At 54.2% G+C, this 24,060-nt stretch overlaps 2 protein-coding genes across 2 annotated transcripts; both read right to left on the bottom strand.

The window, feature by feature from the left end:
* Positions 1-408: 408 nt before the first annotated feature.
* On the bottom strand, positions 409-3,534 carry LOC100824826 (receptor protein kinase-like protein At4g34220). The gene has a single exon (XM_003575517.4). It carries the CDS (start codon positions 2,949-2,951, stop codon positions 639-641), a length of 2,313 nt encoding a protein of 770 aa, XP_003575565.2. The 5' UTR covers positions 2,952-3,534; the 3' UTR covers positions 409-638.
* A 7,463-nt stretch (positions 3,535-10,997) lies between these two features.
* LOC106866663 (translation initiation factor IF-2-like) lies at positions 10,998-21,287 on the bottom strand. Its single transcript, XM_024454505.1, has 4 exons — positions 21,049-21,287; positions 20,788-20,966; positions 20,088-20,539; positions 10,998-11,081 (listed from the first exon to the last, which is right to left on the bottom strand). Exons 1-4 carry the CDS (start codon positions 21,285-21,287, stop codon positions 10,998-11,000), a joined length of 954 nt encoding a protein of 317 aa, XP_024310273.1.
* Between the last annotated feature and the right edge of the window lie 2,773 nt (positions 21,288-24,060).

Here is a 24,060-nt window from a genome sequence, read left to right as displayed (position 1 = left end):
AGAGTAGTTGGTGCCCATCCATCCCTGAAGTCCCAACACTTTTTGGAGTTTTCTGACGTACAGATAGAATATATCTGGGATCCTTGTTTGCGTTGTCCCCAAGAATCACGGGTGTTGCTGCTGTTGCAGGTATTCTCAATGATTATACACTGCCAAAAAAAGAAGTCTACACTGTCTAAAAATGAAGCGTTGAGACCTGTATAATACTCCGTAGTACTAGCTAGGGAAAAGTACAAGAAGTTTATGTGTTGGGATATTCATTTGCAGGATTGCATTACACAACTTGTGATCAAGAATGTTTTTGTTTCAGTGTCAATCAGGGTTGGTGTCCGTCTAGAGAGCAGAGACGCATTGTTCGTTGAGATGTGCTGCGTTTTTGGCCAAAGATTGTGCTTGGTGTGAGTCTCATTTGAGTAGAATGACCTTAATGATGATGGCAAATGAATGCTTCCTAGATGTTGGTGTGAGTCATTTGCGTAGATGCACAAGCACGCTCCAATTCCTTTCAGCAATTGGACCAGAAAAACAAAATCATGGTACAAAAACAAGCTACTGGAAGAAAAAGAAAAAAGGACACGTAGATCAACAGGCAAAGCAGCAGAATTCAGAAGAGGAGAAGCGATGATCAAAACAATGAATCAGGAGGGGGCGGAGGTTGAAGGAGACGGTATCCTGTCGATTGCCTGGAGCGCGTCTTTGATGGCGGGCCTCTTGCCGGGCGGCATGGCGCAGCAGGAGAAGCCGAGCCTGAGGCAGCTCGCCAGCGCCTCCTCCCTCCCTTCCATCTCCCCACGCAGCGCCGGGTCGGCCAGCACCAGCATCCCTTTCTGCTGCTCCCCGGCCCCGGCCGCCGCCGAGCTCCACTGGCAGAGCTCCACGGCGCTCAGCGCGCGCCCGGCCGCCAGCTCCAGCAGCAGCACGCCGAACGCGTACACGTCCCACTTGGCGCTCGCCTTCTTCCCCGCCGCCGCCGCCGCTGCCTCCGGCGCCCGGTACCGCGCCGCCGCGTCGACCTCGGCGGAAGGCCCCGCGTCCGGGAGGCTCCTGGCGGACCGCTTAGGCCCGGCGGGGCGGACGAGCAGGCGGTGGACGCCCAGGTCGGCGAGCAGCGGCTCCATGTGGGCGTCGAGGAGGATGTTGCTGGGCCTGACGCTGCCGTGCACGCACTTGCCGTCGTGGAGGTACGCCAGGCCCCTCGCCACGCCGCGCGCCACCCGCAGCCGCGCGCCCCACCCGAGCTTCTTCCCTGCCACGTCGAGCATCTGGAGGCTGCCATTGGCGGCGAGGTCGTGGATGAGGAGCAGCTCGTCGGGGCCCCAGCAGAAGCCCCTGAGGCGGAGGATGTTGCGGTGCCGGAGCCTGGCGATGCCGCGCATCTGGGCCTCCAGCTCCCCGAACCGCATCTTCTTCGCGGCCAGCCCGGCGCCGTCGATCCTGCGCACCGCCAGCGCGCCGCCGCTGCCGCCGGCCAGCACCGCCTTGTACACGATGCTGTGCTCCCCCGACGCGCCCAGGATGTACGCCGACGCCTTGAGCAGCGTCTCCAGCTCCAGCTGCTCCCCGTCAACCGTCACCAGCACCGACCTCTCCTTCTTGGCCGCTTCTTCCTTGGCCGCCGCCAAGGATGGTGATGCTGACGTGTCCGTGACCTCCTCCTCCTCCGTGCTGTCGCTCTCGTCGCCGGCCTTCTTCCGCGGGCAGCACGACAGGCTCCGGCCCACGTCAGGCGACTCCTCCGGCTCAGCCTTCTTGAACACCACCGCCGCAGCAGCTGCCCGCTCCTGCCTTCTCTTCCTCGCCTGGTACACGTAGAAGAACACCACGAACACGACGGCGATGCCGGCCACGTCGCCCGTGGCAATGGCCAGGATAGTAGCCAGCTTCATCCTGGACCCTCCTTGTCCTCCTGATGACGCCGCTGCTCCACCGCCGTCGGTCGGGTCGTTGGGTATCGCCGCGATGGCCGGCGGCGACTTGGTCGTGGCCGTCCCGTTCGGGAACGGCATCACGGAAGCAGCATCGGAGCAGAGGGTATCTAACGGCCTCCCGCAGAGCCCGGCGTTGCCCGCGAACGCGGCCGCCCTCTGTGCCGAGAACGGCGGCACCGCCGGGATGGCGCCCGTGAGGTTGTTGTTGGAGAGGTCGATGCTGACGTTGCCCGGCAGGCGCGGCGCCACCGCCGACGGTATGGTCCCCGCGAGACGGTTGGAGGAGAGGTTGAGGTACCGCAGCGCGGGGCCGCCCAGGTCGGCCGGGAGCGTGCCGTTGAGCAGGTTGGAACTTGCGTCGAACACCTGCAGCGCGGGCGGGAGCCCGCCGCCCGGGAGCGCGCCGGAGAAGAAGTTGCTGGCGAGGGAGACGGCGGTGAGGTTGCGGAGCGACGCGAGGAGGTTCCCCGGTATGGGGCCTGAGAGCGCGTTCCCGGCGAGGTTGAGTGCGCGGAGGCTGCTGCTGCCGGAGCCGGAGGAGAAGGGCTGGTCGGGGAGGGCGCCCGTGATGCCGTTCCCGGCGAGCGAGAGAACGCGGAGCTCCGGCGCGCGGAGGAGGAGGTCGGCGGGGACGGTGCCGTTGAGCGCGTTGCCGGAGAGGTCGAGGTGGCGGAGGTGCTCCAGCTGGGCCAGGTCCCGCGAGACGGGCCCCACCAGCTGCTCGTTGGGGAGGATGACGCCGGCCACCCGCTGGTCGGAGTTGCAGACGATGCCGTTCCAGCCGCAGGGCGTGGCATCGGCGGCGGAGGCGCCCCAGCCGGCGAGGGAGCCGAGCGGGTCGGCGAGGAGGGAGGACTTGAAGGCCAGGAGCAGCGCGCCGTCCTGGTTAAGCGCCGCCGACGCCGCCTGGAAGCTGGCTAGCAGTGCAAGCAGGAGCAGCAATGAGATACTGGGGCTGCGGCGAGATGTTAAGATGCCGGCCATGGAGTTGAGATGGTGGTGATGATGCGGTGGCAATGGCATGCGGTAGCATGGAGAGTGAAGAAGCAGGGGTTTTAGCAATGTTCTTGATTGGATTGGTTGGAGCTGGTGGTTCACCAAAACTGACCTCAAGATGGAGCTGGGAGAAGAAGATACGAGAGTGAGTAGAGTCGAGAGTGAAGTGGATCCCCTTCGTCTCTAGCTGCCCCTTCTCTTTTTCGCTAGAGACTTATTAAAGTGTTAAAAGGAACTGAGACCAAGGCGGCAGGGCCCAAGGAGGGGAGAATGAAAGGGATTCTAGCGCTCAACTGCTGATTGCTGCAAGAAATGGATTGGAAATTGGACTGGACTATTCAAGTCTTCAAGAGGAGAGGGTGTGGCCGTGTGGGGTTTGGTTAAGCATGCTCTTTTTCTCGTGTCAACTTTTGGACCCCTCCTCTCCTCCTCCCAATTCTCTGTCCCTGTATCCATGGAAGGAGATGAAGAACAGAGGAATCGGTGTAAAGGTTGCTGGCTGCCTGGCTGGGGCTCCTTTTCACAAAGATTAAAATAGGGTAGTTGAATCATCCAAAGGGATCGATGGTTTAGTGGTGTACGAGCACAAAAGCAACCATGCAATCTTTACAAAGACAGACAATCACGCTAGAGGCGTAGAGCAGAGGTGGCTCTACATCTATGATTTACCCTGCCCATTGTACACATGGCTTACCACTGAATTTGCACACGCATGTGGTGCGACGCATCGATGCAGTTCGCTCCAAACTAGCCATTTTGTCCGTGAAAGGACGGTATAGGGAGCCATGTGATGATATTACTAAGTTATGGGTATCATCAATTTCATTTATTCCTAAACATATTGCACAAAGCCAACATGGACCAGTAAGTATATTGGCCACCGAGGAAACGAATGGAAGATTTAAGAATTTTAGCCCTGAAGAATTATGCTATGTGCACAAAGCAAGATGAGAACCTATACACGTGATTCTACCCAAGGGAATTAAACTTGGACAAAGTAAATGCGGGAGGTAACCTAGTTGAGGGAATATAGTTTCTTTCTTCTTTTTTTGAAGTTTGAATTGTTGGTGTGATCCTCCTACATTTTGGTTGGAGAGGCCTTGGTCACCATGTACTCATAATATATCCATTGAGCCGGGTAACAAAAGACCATGACCAATCATTGGGAGTGTATTTTAGGAAGTAACAAATTTCTTGTATGGACCGGGCTTGACTCTTACACGACGAAGACCAAGTCAACAAAACTATCACCTGATCAAGGTGTCTAACAAGACATGGCCAAACTAACCTGGATCAGTGTAAATGAATCAACAAGTCGAGCCCGGGTCAAATGAAGCAGAAGGACCGGAGAAGGGACTAGGATAAAAGAGCAAAGAACGAGATGATCCACCGTTGACCATAGACACTTGATTCATTTAGTCTACCATAAAGTACGGACCAATTTTTTCTCTCTTGAAATGATTTTTCTTCTCTCATCAAGGGTTGTCATACTCTATATATGGAACCGCCCTCCCAAGGGAGCAACGGACCTTGAATAGAAATTCAAGTGAGCGCCTAGAACACCAGTATGGTATCAGGTCGACGGCCAAATCTTCAAGCTCTAGCCTCGACATCCTAAAAGACAGTATAGAGTCGAGTGTAGAGGATCTAGAAATAGCAAGATTCATGACCCGTTCGGTCTAGACAATCTCTAAACAGATATCAACAAAAAAGACTGTCAAGATCCGAGGACTGCACGCTTCACTCTAGGCGCAATGAGAGGTGAAGGTTACGTTGAAGATAATTAGACCCGGCTCGCCTAGGCATTCTAGGCACAATAGGTCGCGCACCTCTAGGCTATCTAGAAGCTGCATTCCCACCACAACAAAATCATGGAGGCGATGGAGGCCAAGCACACCGCGGCCATGGAGGAGGAGATGGGAAGCAGAGGGAGTAGCTAGTTAGGGTACCGGCTCTATTTTAAATACGTTAATTTTGATCTACGTAAAATCACAAATTTGTGGATTTAGAATAGTAAATAGTACATCTGTTTAAAATCTATGGATTTTTTTAATCATAATTGACATAATCCGCAATGAAAATTTACAGACACATAACATATACTCATATGTACATTTATATTTTTGTCGGAATTTTTTGAAACTTCTAAAATATAATCATTTTCTTAAATCGGGTTCACTAGAGCTCGGGAGCCAAAATGAGTTTCGATCTATGGAATGAAGTGTTAGGATATGACCAATTATGATATAAGTGTGTATTGACAATTATTTTATGGTTAAAATATTTTATGTGCTACTGATGCATGGTACAAGTCACGAGTAATAAGATGTTGGATATCATGTGTACATCGTCTATCCGAGAGTAAATGTTGATTATGTCTTCCAAAGTAAAGTTGATTTTTTTAAACCTGAGATACTGGATACTGTCAATCACACAACCTATTCAAAGCACAACCTGTCTGATTGGCCGAGAAAAATTAACCTGCCACCAAAGAATGAACCTTTCGAAAATGCACAGACAACTGAGGAGAATGCTCACTGAATTCGAGCAAATGCATAGTGGCAATGCACGTCACTGGCAACACTTTGGGTATGCTTTGTCGCGGCAAGAAAACTACGGACAACACCCGTAACATCTCTCTGAAATGGTCAACAGTACTACTGTCAGAGACGGCTTAATCTTATGCCCGTGTCGTGAGCGCAATTTTATTTTTCATCACTTGCCTTGACGATGCGTGTACTAGATTGGTGACAAATAATCAAGTCCCATCTGAATATTATACTCGTAGATGGAAGCCGGTCGCCGAGTGGCAGATAATCGATCGGTGGAGCAGCAGTACATGTGATGCGAGGCCATGGCGTGGAGCTGTGGCTACAGACATTGTTTTGGAGCGGATAGAATACACGCTCGTTACCCAAGGTCCCTTTCCATTTAGAAATCATGGTCATGCGTGCACGGAGCATATAGAAAACAAGAAATGACTTTTTTACAATATTACTTTCACCTTCTATCGGTGCAGAAGGCTATTCAAGATAGAACTTAATCTTATATTCCATAGATCTAAGAAAAAAATATAAATTTCGAGACATGTATGGAACTCAAGTTTTAGATAGATTTTTGAGGCTTTGACTTTGTACATATTTTTATTTTAATACTCTCTCCATTTCATAAAAGTGGCGTATTTTGTTTTGTTAAGACAATGTTTTGATCAATAATAACTCTCTTAATATGTGTTTTACATACATGAAATGATTCGTCTTTAATTTTTTTAATAATCATGACTAATAATGTAATTTTTGGTCACATTCTAGTGCTAACGAAACAAAATACCCTATTTTTATAAAAGAAATCATAGTAGGTCTACTGTCCTTTCTAAAAAAATACGCGCGTACACATGCATCGGAGAGACATTGTTTCAGAGCCGCTAGAATACACGCTCGCACACATGGAGCCAACAGAACCAAAAGTCTAGTCTGATGCTGGCTCCAGCCGCTGCCTAGATTTCGGTCGGCTGAGAGGATCCTCTGCGACGTGATAGTGTATGCGTGCACGGGCAAACTACAAACATGGACTCGTCCAGAGTTGTCACCGCCGGTTCAGTCCGTCTAGCGGCAGGTAATCTTGTCTTCCGTTTGTTCGCCACCGGATTTTTTAAGGGAAAACGGCACTTTATTGATTATGAAACGTTGTTGCACAGTACTTACTCCGTTCAACAAAGAATGTATCAACTTTGACTAAATTTGAATGCATCTATACACTAAGTCATGTTTAGATATATCCAAATTTTGACAAACTTGAGACATCTTTTGTTGGACGGAAGGAGTACATAATTTGATAACACAAGAAACAAACAGTTTCGTTGAGCGAGCTAAGACATGTGCCCCATGGTTACAAGACCGATTGATGCGCCCCTTGGCTACTGGGGTGGCCCGATATTTAAGTGAAATGAATAACTATGATTTGGGACAGAAGTAGACGTTGACGACCTGACTACACCGACACTAGACGGTACGCCTTAGCATTCGCTATACCAACTTCCTGTGGTTATTGACGGAACCGAAGACGTCATCAACCTGAACACGAAGTTCCAATCCCTGCTAGCAATCGAGAACAAGCAAGAATCGAGATAACGCAATCTGAAATTGCAAATATAGATGAAGTACAACAGTCTCAAGAAGACGAGTAACAAGGTGGGGTTCCGGTAGCGGTTCTTCCAGTAAGTCTAGCCGACACTAGTGGCGAAGTCTGAAGTTGCAGCAATGGCTAACTTATCTAAACAAAACCCAACCATCCAAAGGGGCGCTGGCTGCACTTATATAGAGTCACCTTGTGCAAAACCAAACCGAAAATCGGAAAAAATAACCGAAACCGAACCGAAATTTCGGTTTTCCTGGTTTTCGGTTATGTTTCCAAAATGTGGAACCGTTTGGAATTTGATTTTTTGGTTAAAACGGTTTTCGGTTAAACCGAACGAAACCGAAACAATATAAATATGTAGGTGCAGTATGTAACTTAAGCCACGCACCAGCTCAGTGGTTTGTACCAACCGCGTGCTCTCAGGTCTAGAGTTTCCCCTCTGCTACTTCTCTATTTTTTATTTTGAGCACTCTCAGGAGTACCGTAGGAAATATGGGCCGATTTTGAGCACTCTCGGGAGTACAGTAGTAGAATCAGAACACGTACGTTGATCAAAGTGCTTTTGTGTTGAAACATGCCTATAAAATTTATATGTTGCCAAAAATTCACGTTAACTCTGGTTAATTTGGTTATAACCGAAACCAAACCGAAATTAAATGGTTATAACCGAAACCGAACCGTATTCTTATGCGTAACCGTATTAACCGAAGTATACAAACCGTATTAACCGAACCGAACCGAAAAACCAAATGCACACCCTGAATATAGAGCGTGGGAGGTGGAAGAAAACTAGGATTTTAAATTCTAAGATGGGCTGGGCTGTTACAAGGCCTGTGGCCCATAAGGAGTGCAAGTGGCAGCCCAAGCATGTCTTTCCTTCCCATGACTTGAGTGGTTGCAGCTTGTTTTGTTCTTCCCATGACCTAAGCATGTCTTCCCTTCCCATGACGTGTCGAGTCTCCCGGTGGGCTGGATCCGTTGGAAAGGTCTCGGAATTATCTTTCCAACAAGTACTTGTTTGCTTGATTTGGACTCCGGATGTGTCCTGGGTGATTAAAATAAATTCGGGTCTCCTGATAGCTTGGACCTGAATTGGATTTAACTTTAATTCGTGATATCTTCTCTAGCAAGCTCCGAATCATGTGCCGTTTGATTTGTTGGGAAGTACACTTGATAGGCTTCACCTTGCATATCCCGCTGCATTATATCCCACCTTATCTTCACTTTGGATTTGTAAAGTTCAATAAGATGCCTATATAAGAAGACCACACAAGATAGTAGATCTGCCTCTTTGCAAGCAATATATCCAACACAATTAATAATTGAATTCACCTGATTATAATTGTTATTGAATACTTCATTAAATTGAGTTCCAATGGTCGTATCCATGGGCATCATGCACCGATTGACATGCCGAAAACACACAGAAACAAAAGGAGTCGCCAATATCGTGATGTCCTGGACCACCACACCAATCACACTTCTGTTCGCCACCAAATATGAGCACCCAACATCTACCCGTCCTCACGGTTATCTCCCACCTCATGGTTAGATCCACACAAAGAACACACATGTAAAAAGAGGACGTCGAGAAGCATCGAGAGAACCACACAGTAGGGCAGTACGTCCTCCCTGCCTCCCGTAGCCTAGCCACCACCAGATCGCATCTCGTCCTTCGGCCGGCGGGCTGGTGGGCAAGCAACACATCCTTGCCACCTTTCCTTGCCCCTCAGGCGTTTGATGCTATAGTAGGTCCCTAAAGTTAGAGTTTTGTCAACCTACAGCGGCGTTATGGTGGTGATGGCGGCACTGTGCGGGTCAAGAATAAGGTTTTTCCAACTCCTCGTCCACCTCGTCGACGGTGATCTCGCCGGTGCATTGAGGAGTACGGGTCGGTTGGTCATTGTTCTTCTAGAGCGATGGATTAAGATTTGTGTTTGTGTTTTGCAGGTAGTCTACGTGTTTCAATTTATTGGTTTTTTTTCCAATCAGCGAGGTTCGGTCATCTTCGACCTCATCGTGAAGTTAGTGAGGCCAGGTCTTCTCGGATCCATCTGGCGGGATCTGGGATGGTCATCCAATTCTTTTCGTCGTCTTCTTCTCCGGGACGGTGGTTTGTTTCTCAGACCATTGTCGCCGGCGCCTTCTTGGTCGGACCGGCAACTTCCCGGCTGCTAGTGAACAACATTTCTGGGTCCGACGTGGTTCGGAGGTCCAGAGGCAGCATCGAGCTTCGTTCACGACGCGCCACCGGCGAGTGCAGGAGGAATACAACGACGTTTATCCACAAGAACTTGTGTGTAACTTTTTTTATTTTAAAGATGGTTCTATGAGGATTGGTTGATTTAATATATGGCCTTGGCCATTCGAAAAAACAAAGAACACATGTCTCATCGTCCTGATGCTTTTATTCACCGTGTAAAACTAGATTTCTGAGACTTATAATCTTAATTTGGTCCTCATCGGTTTTCGAGCATTGGGTGATAGAGATGTACTCCCGTTTTTGTTCTACCTTTGTTTAAATCAAACCTGTTCAAGTTTAAAAAGTACATTAATATCTACGATATCAAAACTATTCTATAAAAATATGTATCATGATAAGTTTAATAAAACTAATTGAACCGTCCAAAATGTAGTAATTGCAAAGACAAAGAAAATATATATCACGTATCCATTGTCGTTGCTAGACGTACGTGGCAGCGGGAGTTCGATGCTGAAGCAACGTTCTGTTGTGCAGATAGAATAGAAGGATAGGACAAGCGAGTCATGAGCTACCAAGGAAAAGGCACACGTTGTAGTACACACCACGCATATATTGCAACACGAATCTCTCTCTGGCTCTGCCAACAAAGTAGTAGTACCGCGCCTGGCCAAATGTTTGGTCTCACGCAGTTCTCAACATATAATCTAAAAAGATTTTGGCGAGACCTTAGTGTTTCGCGACAAAAATATTTCTTTTGGCTCGGTTCCTTATTCTTGAAATGGCCGGAAGTATGTAATGTTACTTTGGTTACCATATACTCCTGCTTCGGGCGGGCACAAAGCCACAAACCAAGGAGGAGCAAGATGTCACGCAGAAAGAGAGCAGCTACAACAAGTATGAGAGATAGCAGTGTAAAGCTGCTGCAATGTCACATGTGAGCGATATCTAGCGGTGTCTTCATCCTGCCTGCCTGCCTGCCTGCCTATTCCTCATGTGAATTGACACTGCATGCGTATGTCCCTAAGGGGGCACGGCTGAGAAAAATGTTAGAACCATGTCTAATGTCATGTTTTTTAGCTACTACTTATGGGACCCATAAGTTACAATTTTTTATGGCTTCCTCCACTTTTCCCAACTCTCCTAGCCGTTGGACGCGCTCTCTTCTTCCTCCTCGTCTTCTCCTCCAATCTACCTCCTCCAACTCCAATCCACCGCAGGCCTCCTTCTCCTCTCAATGGCTGCTGCTGATTCTTCTCCTTCTCCCTTCTTCCTCCTCGCCCTCAGCACTCCGTCGCGAATTCCTGATTTACTGCTGATGCTTCTCCTAGAATCTCTGATCTCCCACTGCTGTTTATCCTCCAATCCTTGAGCATGGCAGCGGCGGCGGACCGTGCTCTCGTTGGGACGCGAAGGAGGCAGGAAGTACAAAGAGGGAGGGAGGGAGAGGACCACGCTGCGGCCGCTGCCCTCTACTCGTCATCTTCAACCGCGTGATTTGAAAAATCCTTCGGCGGTGGCGCGCGGCTTCTCTCCAGCGACGTGTGATTTGGGGAACCCTCCGGCGGCGGCGAGGATCAGGCCTTCTTCAACAGAGGCAGCAGTGGCTTCTCCCCTTCCTTGGGCTCCACAATTGTCAACACTTTTCTAGAGTCGACGCAAGAAGATGAGTCGAGTCTAAGAATTTTTCCTTAGCTAGCAGAGCTGCAATGGTAAGGGTCGGTTTTTTCAAGTTCTTAGACCCTTCTTAGCACCGGATTTTGACCAACGTTGGGCTTGCTCAGCTGCCAGACACTTGGACCTGGCTTCCCATTCATGTCCTGCATAGGGCAGAGGTAATCGCAATCCAATAAACAGAATAAGTACTAAACCCCTTCAAAAAAAAAAGGTACTAAACAGCCCTTCCATATAAATATACTAACAAGATCAAGATCAAGATCAAGAGACAGGAAAAAAACTACTCACTCCATCCCATATTAAGTGACACAAATTTGTCCATATATGAATATATCTATGATTAAAAAACGTCTAAATACATGTAATAGAAAATCACTTAATATGAAACCAAGAGAGTACTTCATTTCCACGATATAGTTTACACACGGTTTCCCTTTCAGGAACCCTCGACGGATTTACACGAAGGTAAAAATAATTATCTCAATTTACCATCTTATAATATGATGCCTTGATTATAGCGGTTTCTAGCGGAGTTTGTTGCCTGGGCTGCTCTAAATCTTCTGCTCTGAGGATGGCTTGTATTGCTTTTGTGTGTCTTTTATCGTTGCGACAGTCTCCTTATATGGGTGTGAGAGCTGCATTCAATAGTGTTGTGCTCCATATTCACTTCTACTTCCTTGAATTATCTTGTGCATCATGATTGTGCCTAGATAATTTTTAGTGGCAGTACTATTGCAACATTCTCCTTCGTTTCATTGGCTTCTCCTAGTCCGTGTACCCAAATTGGGCACATAGGACCTGATTCATTTGTCTTCTTACATGACGGGCCTTCTTCTTGTTGTTATATGGGCCGGGCCATAAATCCTACGTGGCGACGACCAAATCAACATTTTTCAAGCACGAGTCAAGACGCCAACGTGGCGCAATCAATCTTACGTGACAAAGGAAGACAAGTCAACAGGTCAAGCCTCTCATGCCATGTTCAAGGGTCAAATGAGCTAGAGTAGTGGACAAGAAATGTGTGGGGATGAGGCCTTTGACCATGGACCAACCCTCACTTCCCCTCATGGTGCACACAAAAGCTATAGACCAAGGAGCTACTTTTACCATTTTGCCCCCACTTTTCTCTCTCCCTCAAGGGTAGCCATGGTCTTTTGTCATGGAACCCTAGGCTATAAATACCCCCTCATGTGGGCATGTACCATTCACTCTCACTTGAATAAACTCAAGGGGAGAGGGCTAGAGTGCTCCCTCTAAGGTTCGCTCTCGCGCGCCGCTCTCGATTGAAAGTCGATCAGCCTCGAGGAAGCCTTCGAGGGAACTCTAGTTTCAAGGCTCCGACCTAACCTTGGTTGGCACGGGCTCGAAGGATAAGGGGTTGGGTTAGAGTTCCGAGGGTATCCTAACCTCGATACTTAGAAAGACGCGTTCGGTCCAAGTACGAGACGGCTCCAACGAATCTCTCGCTAAAAGGTGTCTTGGGAAGATCCGCTCGGCCCAAGCACTTGGCTAACAACCCCCTCGAAGCCTTTCTAACATATGATTAAGTCGCACCCGCAGGGTCAACCGAACCTATTCAAAAAATATCGACGTGTCAACTTGTCCAAGTGTACGGCGACCTTCGCTATAAGGCCGGCGTACACGTCCTACCTTTATATCCGCACTTGTGCCATCGAGCATTGGCACCCCTTACTCTAATTGTTGTCAAGAACAACAACAATGGTGCCAACCGTGGGGAACCCTCGTCGCAATTGAAGATTTAATGGCCCTGACGAAGCCTACTTCATCGGGTCCCCAACTTGCCGCGAAGTCTACACGGTTGCAAACGAAGAAAGCAAGTGCCTCGGGGGCTCCCGAGGAAGAAGGAATCCTCACCAATCCGGACGTCGCCGCAAGCATGGTCGCCACGACGGAAGTCGCGGTCGCCCCTTCGCTACCGGCCGTCCCGGAAGGAAACGAGGTGCTCGAAACCGTTGTAGGCGGTCCCTCGACACTCACCAACATGGTGGCAAGGATCGGCGAGTTGCCTATGGTTGCCGCCCCCGCAGGGGATACGGAACTCGGCATGCTCGCTCGATGGGCTTCACGCCACCTTCCCTACAACCTGTAGTGACCTTGCCCTCGGAACCTACAAGAGGAAACTATGTGGCGTCGGGAGGATCCATGCCGGAAAACCAAGGAGTCCCGGCCTACGACCCCTCCAACCCGGGATTACCTCCACTGGCGCTCGCCGCGATCGCTCATGGAGCTCCTTGGTATCATCCGTATTGGGGGCTTCCGCCGCAAGGCGCTCTCCAAGTCGCACACGCTCAGCATCAACCTTGCTTTGCGAGTACCCCGCAAGCGCCCCTCGCTCCCCCCGTCGGAGTCGACCAAGGTGGCAACCAGGTACCGCCTCAAGCTGCGCCTCGCGGGGAACGAGACCCCAGCGTGCATGGGAACGAGCAAGTGGCGAAAGGAATTCCCGTCGACGCTCCAACCCCCCAAGAAAACACCGAGATCATTCTCCGAGCGACCCCTCTAGCGACGAAATCGACGAGGGAGGACCTCGCCATCTAAGGAACCAAAAGAATCAGCTGACTTGCAACCCGCTCACGCGGGAGATCCAAAACGCGTCTTTTCCGCCAAGGTTCAAGCCGCCTACAATACGGCCATACGACGGGGAATCGAATCCTCTTCAATTCTTGGACGTCTACCCCACCGCAATACGGGCCACCGGGGGAGGACCCGTCGAGATGTGCAACCTCTTTCCACTCGCGCTCACCGGAATGGCGCAAACTTGGTTTTATAACCTGCGAAAGAACTCCGTGCACTCGTGGGAGCGCCTCCAAGAGGTCTTCATCGCCAACTTTCAAGGAAACTTCAAAGAACCCGTGCAGGCTCACAAGCTATACACCGTGAAACAAAAGCCGAGGGAATCCCTCCGAAGCTTCTTCCATCGCTTTGCAAAGGTGCGAAGTCAAATAGCCAATCCACCGTTGACCACCGTGATCGACGCATGCATACAAGGTCTTCTCAAAGGAAAAATGAATCGGGCCCTAAGTCGTAACCCACCAAAGACGACCGAGGAGCTCTATCGAATCTTGCAAGAATACGCTCGGGCGAAAACGGGGACATCGCCAAAAAAGACGGGCCACGCGCCGCTCCCGAAGGAGCTCCCTTGTCCGACAAACCCCCTGCGCCTACTTCGTCTTCCAAGAAGAAGAGGAGGTGGGGGAAAAATGCCCCCGGCAACCAAGCCGGGAAGATCTTCACCGTCAAGGGACAAGCGCCATCCCAAAAGACTTGGCAACCCAAGAAGCCACCTCTCCCCGCCGAGGGAGGAACTGGGAGATGCCTCATCCACAACTCGGCAAGCCACAGCACCGAAGAGTGCAACACTCTCATCGCGGCTCGCGAAGAGTTCCAGGCACGAATGCAAGCCTGGCTCAAGGATGAAAAGACAACCGAGGCTCCACGCCCCGCCAACGTCCTTGTCGCTGACCCAGCACCCAAGGAAGATAACCTCCCGTTCCAAGAACCCGCACATCACGTCGGAGTGATACTCGGGGGCTCCGCCACGGGACGGGGATCAAAGCGGCAACACAAAGAGTATGCTCGCGAAGTCAACGTCGTGGAAACCTTCACCCCGACACCACCACCCAAGTGGGCGAGTATGCCAATTGCCTTCACCGACGAAGACGCCAAGGGGATACGCTTCCCACATGACGACGCCCTATTTGTGACGGCGATCGTCGCCAATTGCGAGCTCAAGAAGATTCATGTGGATGGCGGAAGCTCCGCCGACATCGTATATCTGAGCACGTTAAAGAAGCTGATGGAGCCACAAGGGGGATACAAAAACGGCTCGCTGCAGCCATCCCTTTATCCCCTCACTGGCTTTGTGCCGGGGAAATCCATTCAGCCACTCGGACAAATCGAGCTCCTCACGACCTTCGGAGACACCACAAACCATCGGACCGAGCTTGTGTGCTTCGACGTGGTGAATGCGAGACGTGGCCTTAACCACCCACGATCAAGGGAAAGGTTAGGGCGGAAATCTCTCCCCCACCGTTCCGCCCGTAACGGCGGAGTCCCTGGAGCGGCGCATGGTCGGAAGCCGGAAACGACCCGGGACCCACATGTAGGTTAGGGCGTAGCCCGACAACCGACCAAGGAAGATTTTGCCCGGGAACAGGCATTGCCGGCCCACACCCGGGGGCTAATGTCGCACCAGTGGCACCCGGGGTACCACCGTTGCCCAACGGGTGGGTCGCCTCGCTTGCTCCCCGCAAGGATGGTGCACCGGACAGCGCGGTGCAAGCTGCCCAGGAAGCCACCAGCCCGGCAGGACTAGGCGGGCTGCGGGGGTTGCTCCGGGTGGCGGCGTGGAGGTTCCCGTCAGGGTGCCCCCCGGGAAGGTCACTTGCCGGGGAGGGTGTTCCCTGGTGCAGGCGCTTACAACAGGACCAGCGCCCAATGCAAGGAGAGTATTGGTGCCACGTGGCCGCCCGGCAGGCTCTTCTTGTGCAAGGCTGGTCAAGGCGTGGATTATGGCACAAGCAAGCATTAAATGCTCCGACAAAAGGGTGGTTCCCTATCTAGTCAGCCCACAGTGAGTGGCTCGCAGTGAATCTAAGGCACGTACCGCCCTAGCTACAGCACTTTGCACCATGCATGCATGCCAGCGCAGCGAGGGCAAGCTCCCTAGGGTCTTTGCTCGACACGTGTCCCTCATGCACCGAGGCACCTGTGGTATCCCGTTGAGTATAACAGGAGGACCAACGCCATCGGTCGGGGGGGGGGGGGGGTTCCTTTCCAGGTTACACTCCAGTTGAGTTTGAGGAAAAGTCTTTAGCCCAGAAGTAGCAAGTAGCCACTTAGCGGAAAAGGAAAGAGAACACCCGGGGGCTCCCCGGCAACCTGTAAACACATGTTCATTGGTTAATATAAACTCAGAAGCAGGACGTAGGGTTTTACACCCCGGGTGGCCCGAACTTGGGTAAAAACCTGCTTGTGCATTGTACGCTCGTCATTGGCCTCGCCAGCAATTGCCGGAGCGATCCCCAACGCCCACTGCCGAACCAAAAAGGGGGTGCCACGCATCTCCACTGTCTAAGCCTCGGGCTACGACAGCTGGCGTGCCAGGTAGGGGGCGCGTGTGGAGAGCTCGCCGGTGACCGCCGGCGCCGACGTCTGCAACTACAACAACTTCGTCTCCTCCGACGACAGAACTCGTCGCTATGCCTCCCAAGCGGGCTGGCGACCCTCGGATCGACCCGAGTGGTGTCCCAGCGGCGCACACGCGATCACACGACGTGCAGCCCACGTCGCAGGGCCAGGAGAACCTTGAGCCCTCTCGGGCGTAGTAGCAGTCGCAGCTGCCACCTCCGCCTCCTCGGCCGTCGGCGGACAACCTGCTGAGGGGGCCAGCGGCGCCCAGCACCGGAGCCAGTCGCGCGAGCGGCCACGACGCTGCCCGCGCCGGCCAGCGAATCCCCTCGTGGGCCGAAGATGCGCAGCGGCAGTTGCACCACGAGCACACCGCGTCGCGTGCGACCCCGACGGAATCTCGCCCTACTCACCCGGGGGCATCGGGGGGCAGGGCGGAGGACAGCCGGTCGGACAATCGGCAGCCTCCCGTTCAAACCCCGGTGAAGGCTATCATAGCCGCGTGTGTCATGGTGCGCTACGAGCCACCACAAGACATGCCGGCGCATGAGGCGTGGAGTGCGGAGCAGGACGCGCTCCTTGCGCTCGCGGCCCAGCAGCCGCCAGGCGAGGGCGCCCCTGCTCGTAGATGGGACCGTGAACCCAAAGGATTTCCTCCTGACCTACATGCTGGGGATGCATGGCATCAGCGCCGACGACAAGGTCAGGGCCAACTGGTTCCCGATGGTTCTCAAAGGATCAGCGAGGACCTGGTTGCTTAACCTGCCCGCCGGGTCCATAGCCTCCTGGGCTGACCTGCGCGAGCAGTTTGTGAGCGCGTTCCAGGGCGGCTAAAAGCGCTCGGGTACCATGGCAAAGCTGCACACCATGGTGCAGAAGCCAGGGGAGACGTTGCGGAGCTTCGTCAACCGCTTGTCTAGTCTCTCCTACTCCATTCCAGAGGCGGAGGCTGCCGCCATCATCAACACCTTCGCCATCAACGTCCGCGACCCCAAGATGCGTGAGAAGCTGAGCACGCACCGGATCTGGACGACGCAAGAGCTCTACGCCTTGGCGCACAAGTGTGCCATGGCCGAGGAAGAGCGTTTGGCGCCTGAACTTGCAGCCAAGGCTGCCGCGAGTCCCGCTGAGGGCACGCAGAAGAAGGGCTCTCGGAAGCGCAGCGGGAAACAAGTCTTTGCCGCGGAATCGGGGGCTACCTTGAGGCCTGCGAAAAAGGCCTCGCCCGCCGGCGGGTCTGGCGACAACCCGGGCGACGCGCCTCGCTGCCCCATCCACGCCAACGCCACCCATGCCGCGAAGAATTGCCGCATCCTGCAGGGCATCAAGCAGAGGCGCGAGCAGCGCCACGAGGAGCACCGAGCAGCCGGTGCCTGCTTCAACTGCGGGGACATCGGGCATATCTCCCGCGACTGTCCGAATGACCCCAGAGCTGGAGCGAAGCCGGCCGGTGGAGATGCCGGTAGAGAGGAAGCTCAGGGGGGTCGAGCCCAAGACCGCGCCGGCAGGGAGCAGCCTCCCCAGTGACGAGACAAGGCTCGTGCTGAGGAGCGGCGTGGGTCCGACTGCAGTGAGGGCGACGAGCTTGGCTTCCAGGAGCCCCGCGGCGTCGCCTGCATTCATGGGGGAGCATATGCTCTCTCATCCCATGGCGCGGTGAAGTGCCTCACCCGGGAGGTATGTGCGTTGTTGCCGGACATGGAGCCGCAGCAGCCGTTGAAGTGGTCGCACGTGCCGATCACTTTCAACTCTGACGATCACCCAGCCCGGAGTCCCTAGGGAGGTGATCGAGCATCGACTTGCGGTGCGTCCAGACGCCCGCCCCGTCAAGCAGAAGATCCGTCGGTAAGCACAAGAGCACAAGGACTTCATCAAGTGGACAAACTGAAGGCTGCGGGGGCTATCAGGGAAGTACTGTACCCCACTTGGTTAGTGAATCCGGTTGTAGTACCCAAGGGGGAAAATAAATTACGCATGTGTGTAGACTTTATTGATTTTAATCGTGCATGTCCCAAAGACCCTTTCCCTGTACCCTGCACTGATCAGATAGTAGATTCCACTGCCGGTTGCGATTTGTTGTGTTTTTTGGATGCTTTTTCTGTCTACCATCAAATCAAGATGGCAGTCGAGGAAGAGGAGAAAACGGCGTTCATCACCCCGGTTGGCTGCTACTGCTACACGTGCATGCCTTTCGGCTTGAAGAACGCGGGCTCAACGTTCCAGCGTGCATTGCACGAGTGTTTGGGACCCCAGCTACACCAAAACGTTGAGGCATACATGGATGATATTGTCATCAAGTCAAAGCGTGGGGACTCGCTTATTGATGACTTGATGGAGACATTTGATAACCTCCGTAGGATCAAGGTCAGTTGAACCTTGAGAAATGCATTTTTGGTGTAGACTCGGGGCAGCTTCTGGGCTTCTTGGTTTCACACAGGGGGATTCAGGCCAACCCAAAGAAGATAGAAGCTATCGAGAAGATGGAGGCTCCCCGTAGGGTGAAGGACGTCCAGCGCCTCAACGGATGTGTAGCCACGCTGGGGCGCTTCATTTCAAGGCGGGGCGAACGCGCCTTACCTTTTTTCAGGTTAATGAAGAAGAAGGGTCCGATTGATTGGACCACCGAGGCTGAGGCGGCGTTCCAGGACCTGAAGCAGTACCTGAAGTCGCTGCCAATCCTCGTCGCCCCCAAGCCGGGCGAGCCGCTGCTGCTCTACCTAGCGGCGCCTGACCAAGTGGTCAGCTGGGTGCTTGTTGCCGAGAGAGAAGAAGATCTCCCGAGAGCTGAGCCTGCGGGGCCGAGAGCTGAGTCAGCCTCGGCAACCGCCTCAGACCCGGGAACTGCATCGAGCCGGCGGCGTCGACGCCACGCAAGCGACTCGGGCAGCACCCTGTGTACTTCGTCAGCACGGTGCTGCGCGATGCCCGCGTACGGTACCCGCAAGTGCAGAAACTCTTACTGGGGATCCTGCTTGCATCACGCAAACTGCGCCATTACTTCCAGGCACACCGCATCACGGTGGTGTCGGGATTCTGCCTCGAGCGGGTCCTCACCAACCGCGAAGCCACCGGGAGAGTTGCCGAGTGGAGGATGGAGTTGTCGGAGTTTGATCTGCACTTCACGAACACCAAGAGTATCAAGAGTGCCGCTCTGGCTGATTTCGTTGCAGAATGGACCTCGACAGGCATAGAAGAAGAGGAGCCGGAGACCAGCCTACCCGGCAAGCTGGACAAAGGCCACTGGATCATGTACTTCGACGGCGCGTTCAGCCTGCAGGGGGCTGGCGCCGGAGTCGTTATCGAGTCACCTACGGAAGACCAGTTGAAATTCGCCATCCAACTCGACTTCCCCAACTCCACCAACAACACGGCTGAGTACGAGTGGTTGCTCACCGGGTTGCGGGCGGCCATCGCCCTCGATATTAAACGCCTGATTGTTCGCGAGGATTCCCAACTCATGATCAACCAGGTTAACAAGGACTACGACTGCCCGCAGATGGCAGCGTACGTGGATGAAGTCCGCAAGATGGAACGCAAGTTCAAGGGTTTGCAATTCAAGCACATCAAGCGCAAGGATAACTTCGCGGCTGATGAACTGTCCAAGTGGGCAGCGGAGCGCCGAAAAGCCCCGGCAGGAGTGTTCTGGCACAGGTAGATTGCGCGTTCAGTCACTCCCAAGCCGGCTGCCGGGGAAGGCCCCCCGGCATCCGAAGGAAACCCCGCAACAGCGGAGGTCCATGCTGCTGACGTGGCGGCATGCATGAGTAGGGAAACCCGCCTTGGGCAGTCGTAGTCCTTGTTAACCTGGCTGATCTCCCGGCGGGTCTCCACCCTCAGCCGGGAGAGCTCCTGCCGCTCCCTCTCGACATCCCGCCGCACTTCGCCCAGCTGACCCTTCGCGAGCTCGTGGTGCTCCCGCACCTTGTTGAACGAGGTGACGAACGCCAGTTGCTGCTCCTTGATGGCGTCGAGGAACTGGTGCCCCTGATCGTAGATACTTGTGTCCCAGGTGATTGGGTCCCAAGTCGCCCCGGCAAGGACGCCGAGGTCCGGGCTGGAAGTAGCGGCGGACGAGGGTGAGACCCCCACTGCCCTGGTCTGGCCGGGGAGAGCATCGTCCCCTTGCAGGGGAGCCGCGTGCTGCTCCCCAGCCACGTCTTCCTCCACCCCCGCGCCGGCGGGTTGCAGGTCTGGTGGGGGGGGGCCACGCCCCCGGTAGGAGTCGCCTCCTGCTGAGCGGCCGCAGGGTCCGCGCCCCCGGCCTGCGGGGCCAGGGACGCGCCATCGAGCCCTACTCCGGTAGTGGCGGTGGGTGCCACCACCGTCGTATCTGGGGCGGCGGGGCTTTGCGCGGGAGCCGCCTCCGGCTCGTCCCTCAGCTCCGCGTCCTCGACGTCGGAGGTGAGGTCAATCACCGTATCATCCGCCCCCGTGGCGGGCGCATTGGAACCTGCGGCAAGTGCAAGATAAGTACTCCAAACCAAATTGAGGTACCCGGCGACAAGCGCAAGGGAGTTCCGGGCAAGTACCTTGTGAGGCCACTGCGCTTGCGGGGGTAGATTTGTCCCCCTGTCTTGGCATCTGCTGTCGGGCTGTCCGTTGCAGGCCGGGTTTCGCCTGCAAGCCAAGGTAATCACACGGCCACGGGTCAACGTGCAGGAAGAGCGTGTACAATGGAATCAGGAGAGGGGTCTGTACCTACTGTTGGCTCCTCCTCCTCTGGGACCGGGTCGGTGGCTGGCGTAGTAGCGGCGCCGCTGGCCCGCATGTTGGCCTGGCTGGCACCAACGCTGGCCCGGGTGCGCGGCTTCTTGCTAGGCGCGGCGGGTGCGGTGTCAGTTCTCCCCCTCTTGCCGGCTCTGGCCGGAGCGCTGTCCCTGCAAGGCATCAATAAAGAGGCGATGGAATCAAGGCAAGCACGAATTTGAAAGTAAAGGGGGAGGAAAGACGTCAGCTTACCTTGGGGAGTTGAGCTTCAGAGAGTAGCCGGTGAAGATTCCCCTTGTGCGGTACCGCGGACTCTTGCGGAGTTGCCACAGCCCCGGTTGCTGCAGAAGGCACCGAGGCGCCTGCGGCCGTTGCGGAGGTGGCCGCTGCTGCTGGCGCTCTTGGTCGCCGCACCAGCAGCACGTCGTCTTCGTCCTCACCCTCCACCTCGGGGAGGACTGTCGGGGCTCCGGCAACGCCGCCAGCCTCATCGCCGGAGGACTCGTCACCGGGCCAGCTGGAACCCGATCCCCCCTCGCTTTCCTCAGTCACTTGCTTCCCACGGGCTGCAGGTTGCGGAGGCTTCGGGGCTGGGACCAAGGGATCGGACATCAGCCCCCACTCGTTGCAGGGTGGGTAGCTGCCGATGATGTCGTGAAGGCCCGCGACGCCGGCGTGAAGGTATGGAGCCCTCGGGGGCAGCTCCGTGAATGGAACGTCCTCGTCGGTGATTCCCTTCACCCACTCCGGATCACCTCTGGCGTCACACCCACGCTTTGCAGGCGCGTGATGTCGCCGGGCCCCGTGTACATCCATGCGGGGCGGGACTGCAGCTGCAGCGGCGCGATGCGCCGACTGATGTAGATGCACGCCACATCCAGATCGGTGAGCCCCGCTAGCCGCAGGGCCTTGATCTTCTGGATGATGGGAAGGAATTCCACGTCACGGCTGTAGCAGTCCCACCAGCTGCCGTTACTCGCCGGCAGCTCGGTGGGCGCATGAATGAACTCGTCGGGCTCATCCACGCGAACCCAGCACCAGCTCCCGTGCCACTCCTTCTCTATCTTCTTCTCGCTCCGCATGATGAACTCCGACTTCATCTTGTCACGGGCGCGGAATGAGACCCCCGACGACATCACTCCCGACTGCTCGATGCGCAGGTAGAAGTAATGGCTGAACAACGCCACCGAGGGCATCACCCCGATGAATCACTCACAGAGGAATTGGAAGACGGCGAGAAGGAAGAGGGAAGTGGGGTGGAGCTGCGCAACCTTCAGCTGGTACGCTGCCATGAGAGCCTAGACAAAGAGGGAGTACGGAGGTACGAACCCGGCAAGGATGAAGCGGCCGAACACCCGGAAGTCGTTGTTCTGGTGGTCGTCGCCGGTGGGGAAGATGAGCGTCTCGCCGTACTCGTTGAACGAGGAGGCGACGGCGTGCCGGAGCTTGTCGACCCCCTCGTCGTTGTAGCCGGGCTTGAAGAAAGCCCGCGTGACCCTCATCTCCCGTTTCTTCTGGTCTTTCTCCGACAAGGGCTTCTTGGGGGCTTTCTCGCCCTTATCGACCGCAGAGCTCGTGGAACCCTTCCCTCTCTTGTGGGCCTTGGGCGCCATGGAGAGTCTGGGTGGCGATGAACAAGATTAGGAGCGCAAGGAGGGATGGGGATGAGGAGGATGAACTCGGGGCTAAGTGATTGCCCCTCAATGCAGCGGTGGAGTTTTTATAGCTCCACCTGTGCTGAGCAACGGTTACATCCGCACCCTACGGGTGCGCTGGGGATAACTATGTTTTAAGAGGGGAATGCGAGATGTGGCCTTAACCACCCACGATTAAGGGGAAGGTTAGGGCGGAAATCTCTCCCCCACCGCTCCGCCCGTAACGGCGGAGTCCCTGGAGCGGCGCTTGGTCGGAAGCCCGAAACGACCCAGGACCCACGCATCGGTTAGGGCGTAGCCCGGCAACCGACCAAGGAAGATTTTGCCCGAGAACAGGCATTGCCGGCCCACGCCCGGGGGCTACCGTCGCACCAGTGGCACCCGAGGTACAACCATTGCCCAACGCGTGGGTCGCCTTGCTTGCTCCCCGCAAGGACGGCGCCCCGGACAGCGCGGTGCAAGCTGCCTGGGAAGCCACCAGCCCGGCAAGACTAGCCGGGCTACGGGGGTTGCTCCGGGTGGCGGCATGGAGGTTCCCGTCAAGGTGCCCCCCGGGAAGGTCACTTGCTGGGGAGGGTGTTTCCTGGCGCAGGCGCTTACAACAGGACCGGCGCCCAATGCAAGCAGAGTATTGGCGCCATGTGGCCGCCCGGCAGGCTCCTCTTGTGCAGGGCTGGTCAGGGCGTGGAGTATGGCACAAGCAAGCATTAAATGCTCCGACAGAAGGGTGGTTCCCTGTCTAGTCATCCGACAGCGAGTGGCTCGCAGTGAATCTAAGGCACGTACCGCCCCAGCTACAGCACTTTGCACCATGCATGCATGCCAGTGCAGCGAGGGCAAGCTGCCTAGGGTCTTTGCTCGACACTTGTCCCCCATGCACCGAGACACCTGTGGTATCCCCTTGAGTATAACAGGAGGAGCAGCGCCATCGGTCGGGGGGGGGGGGGGGGGGTTCCTTTCTAGGTTACACTCCAGTGGAGTTTGAGGGAAAGTCTTTAGCCCAGAAGTAGCAAGTAGCCACTTAGCGGAAAAGGGAAGAGAACACCCGGGGGCTCCCCCGGCAACCTGTAAACACCTGTTCATTGGCTAATATAAACTCAGAAGCAGGACGTAGGATTTTACACCCCGGGTAGCCCGAACCTGGGTAAAAACACGCTTGTGCATTGTATGCTCGTCATTGGCCTCGCCGGCAATCGCCGTAGCGATCCCCAACGCCCACTGCCGAACCGAAAAGGGGGTGCCTCGCATCCCCGGTGTCTAAGCCCCGGGTTACGACATAAAGCTGCCTCAATAATCATATTCCATCCATATTGAATCCAGATTCTAGCAACTATTCGGTTTATTGGATTGATTTAACCTGCATGTAATTTTCTTTTACTTTAATGATGGTTTTGTAAGGGTTGGTTGATTTAATATATGCCCTTGGCCTTTCGCAAAAAAACAAAGAACACACATGTCTCATCGTCTTGATGCTTTTATTCACCATGTAAAACTAGATTTCCGAGACTTATAATCTTAATTTGGTTCTCATCGGTTTTCGAGCATTCAATGATAAAGATGTATCATGTAAAACGTGACCACTCCCGTTCTTGTTCTATCTTTGTTTAAA

Source organism: Brachypodium distachyon, chromosome 4, assembly GCF_000005505.3.
Source record: "Brachypodium distachyon strain Bd21 chromosome 4, Brachypodium_distachyon_v3.0, whole genome shotgun sequence".
Classification (NCBI taxonomy): Eukaryota; Viridiplantae; Streptophyta; class Magnoliopsida; order Poales; family Poaceae; genus Brachypodium; species Brachypodium distachyon.
This window is presented reverse-complemented; position numbering and strand designations above follow the sequence as displayed.

What these genes read in the sequence shown, in the direction of transcription:
- LOC100824826 (XM_003575517.4), bottom strand. Translation starts at nt 2,951, where the DNA reads ATGCCATTGCCACCGCATCATCACCACCATCTCAACTCCATGGCCGGC.
- LOC106866663 (XM_024454505.1), bottom strand. Translation starts at nt 21,287, where the DNA reads ATGAGGCTGGCGGCGTTGCCGGAGCCCCGACAGTCCTCCCCGAGGTGG. An exon ending in CTGAAGCTCAACTCCCCAAG is followed by an intron (nt 20,967 to 21,048) that starts GTAAGCTGACGT and finishes GATGCCTTGCAG; the next exon opens with GGACAGCGCTCCGGCCAGAG. An exon ending in CCCAATCACCTGGGACACAA is followed by an intron (nt 11,082 to 20,087) that starts GTATCTACGATC and finishes TGCCCTATGCAG; the next exon opens with GACATGAATGGGAAGCCAGG.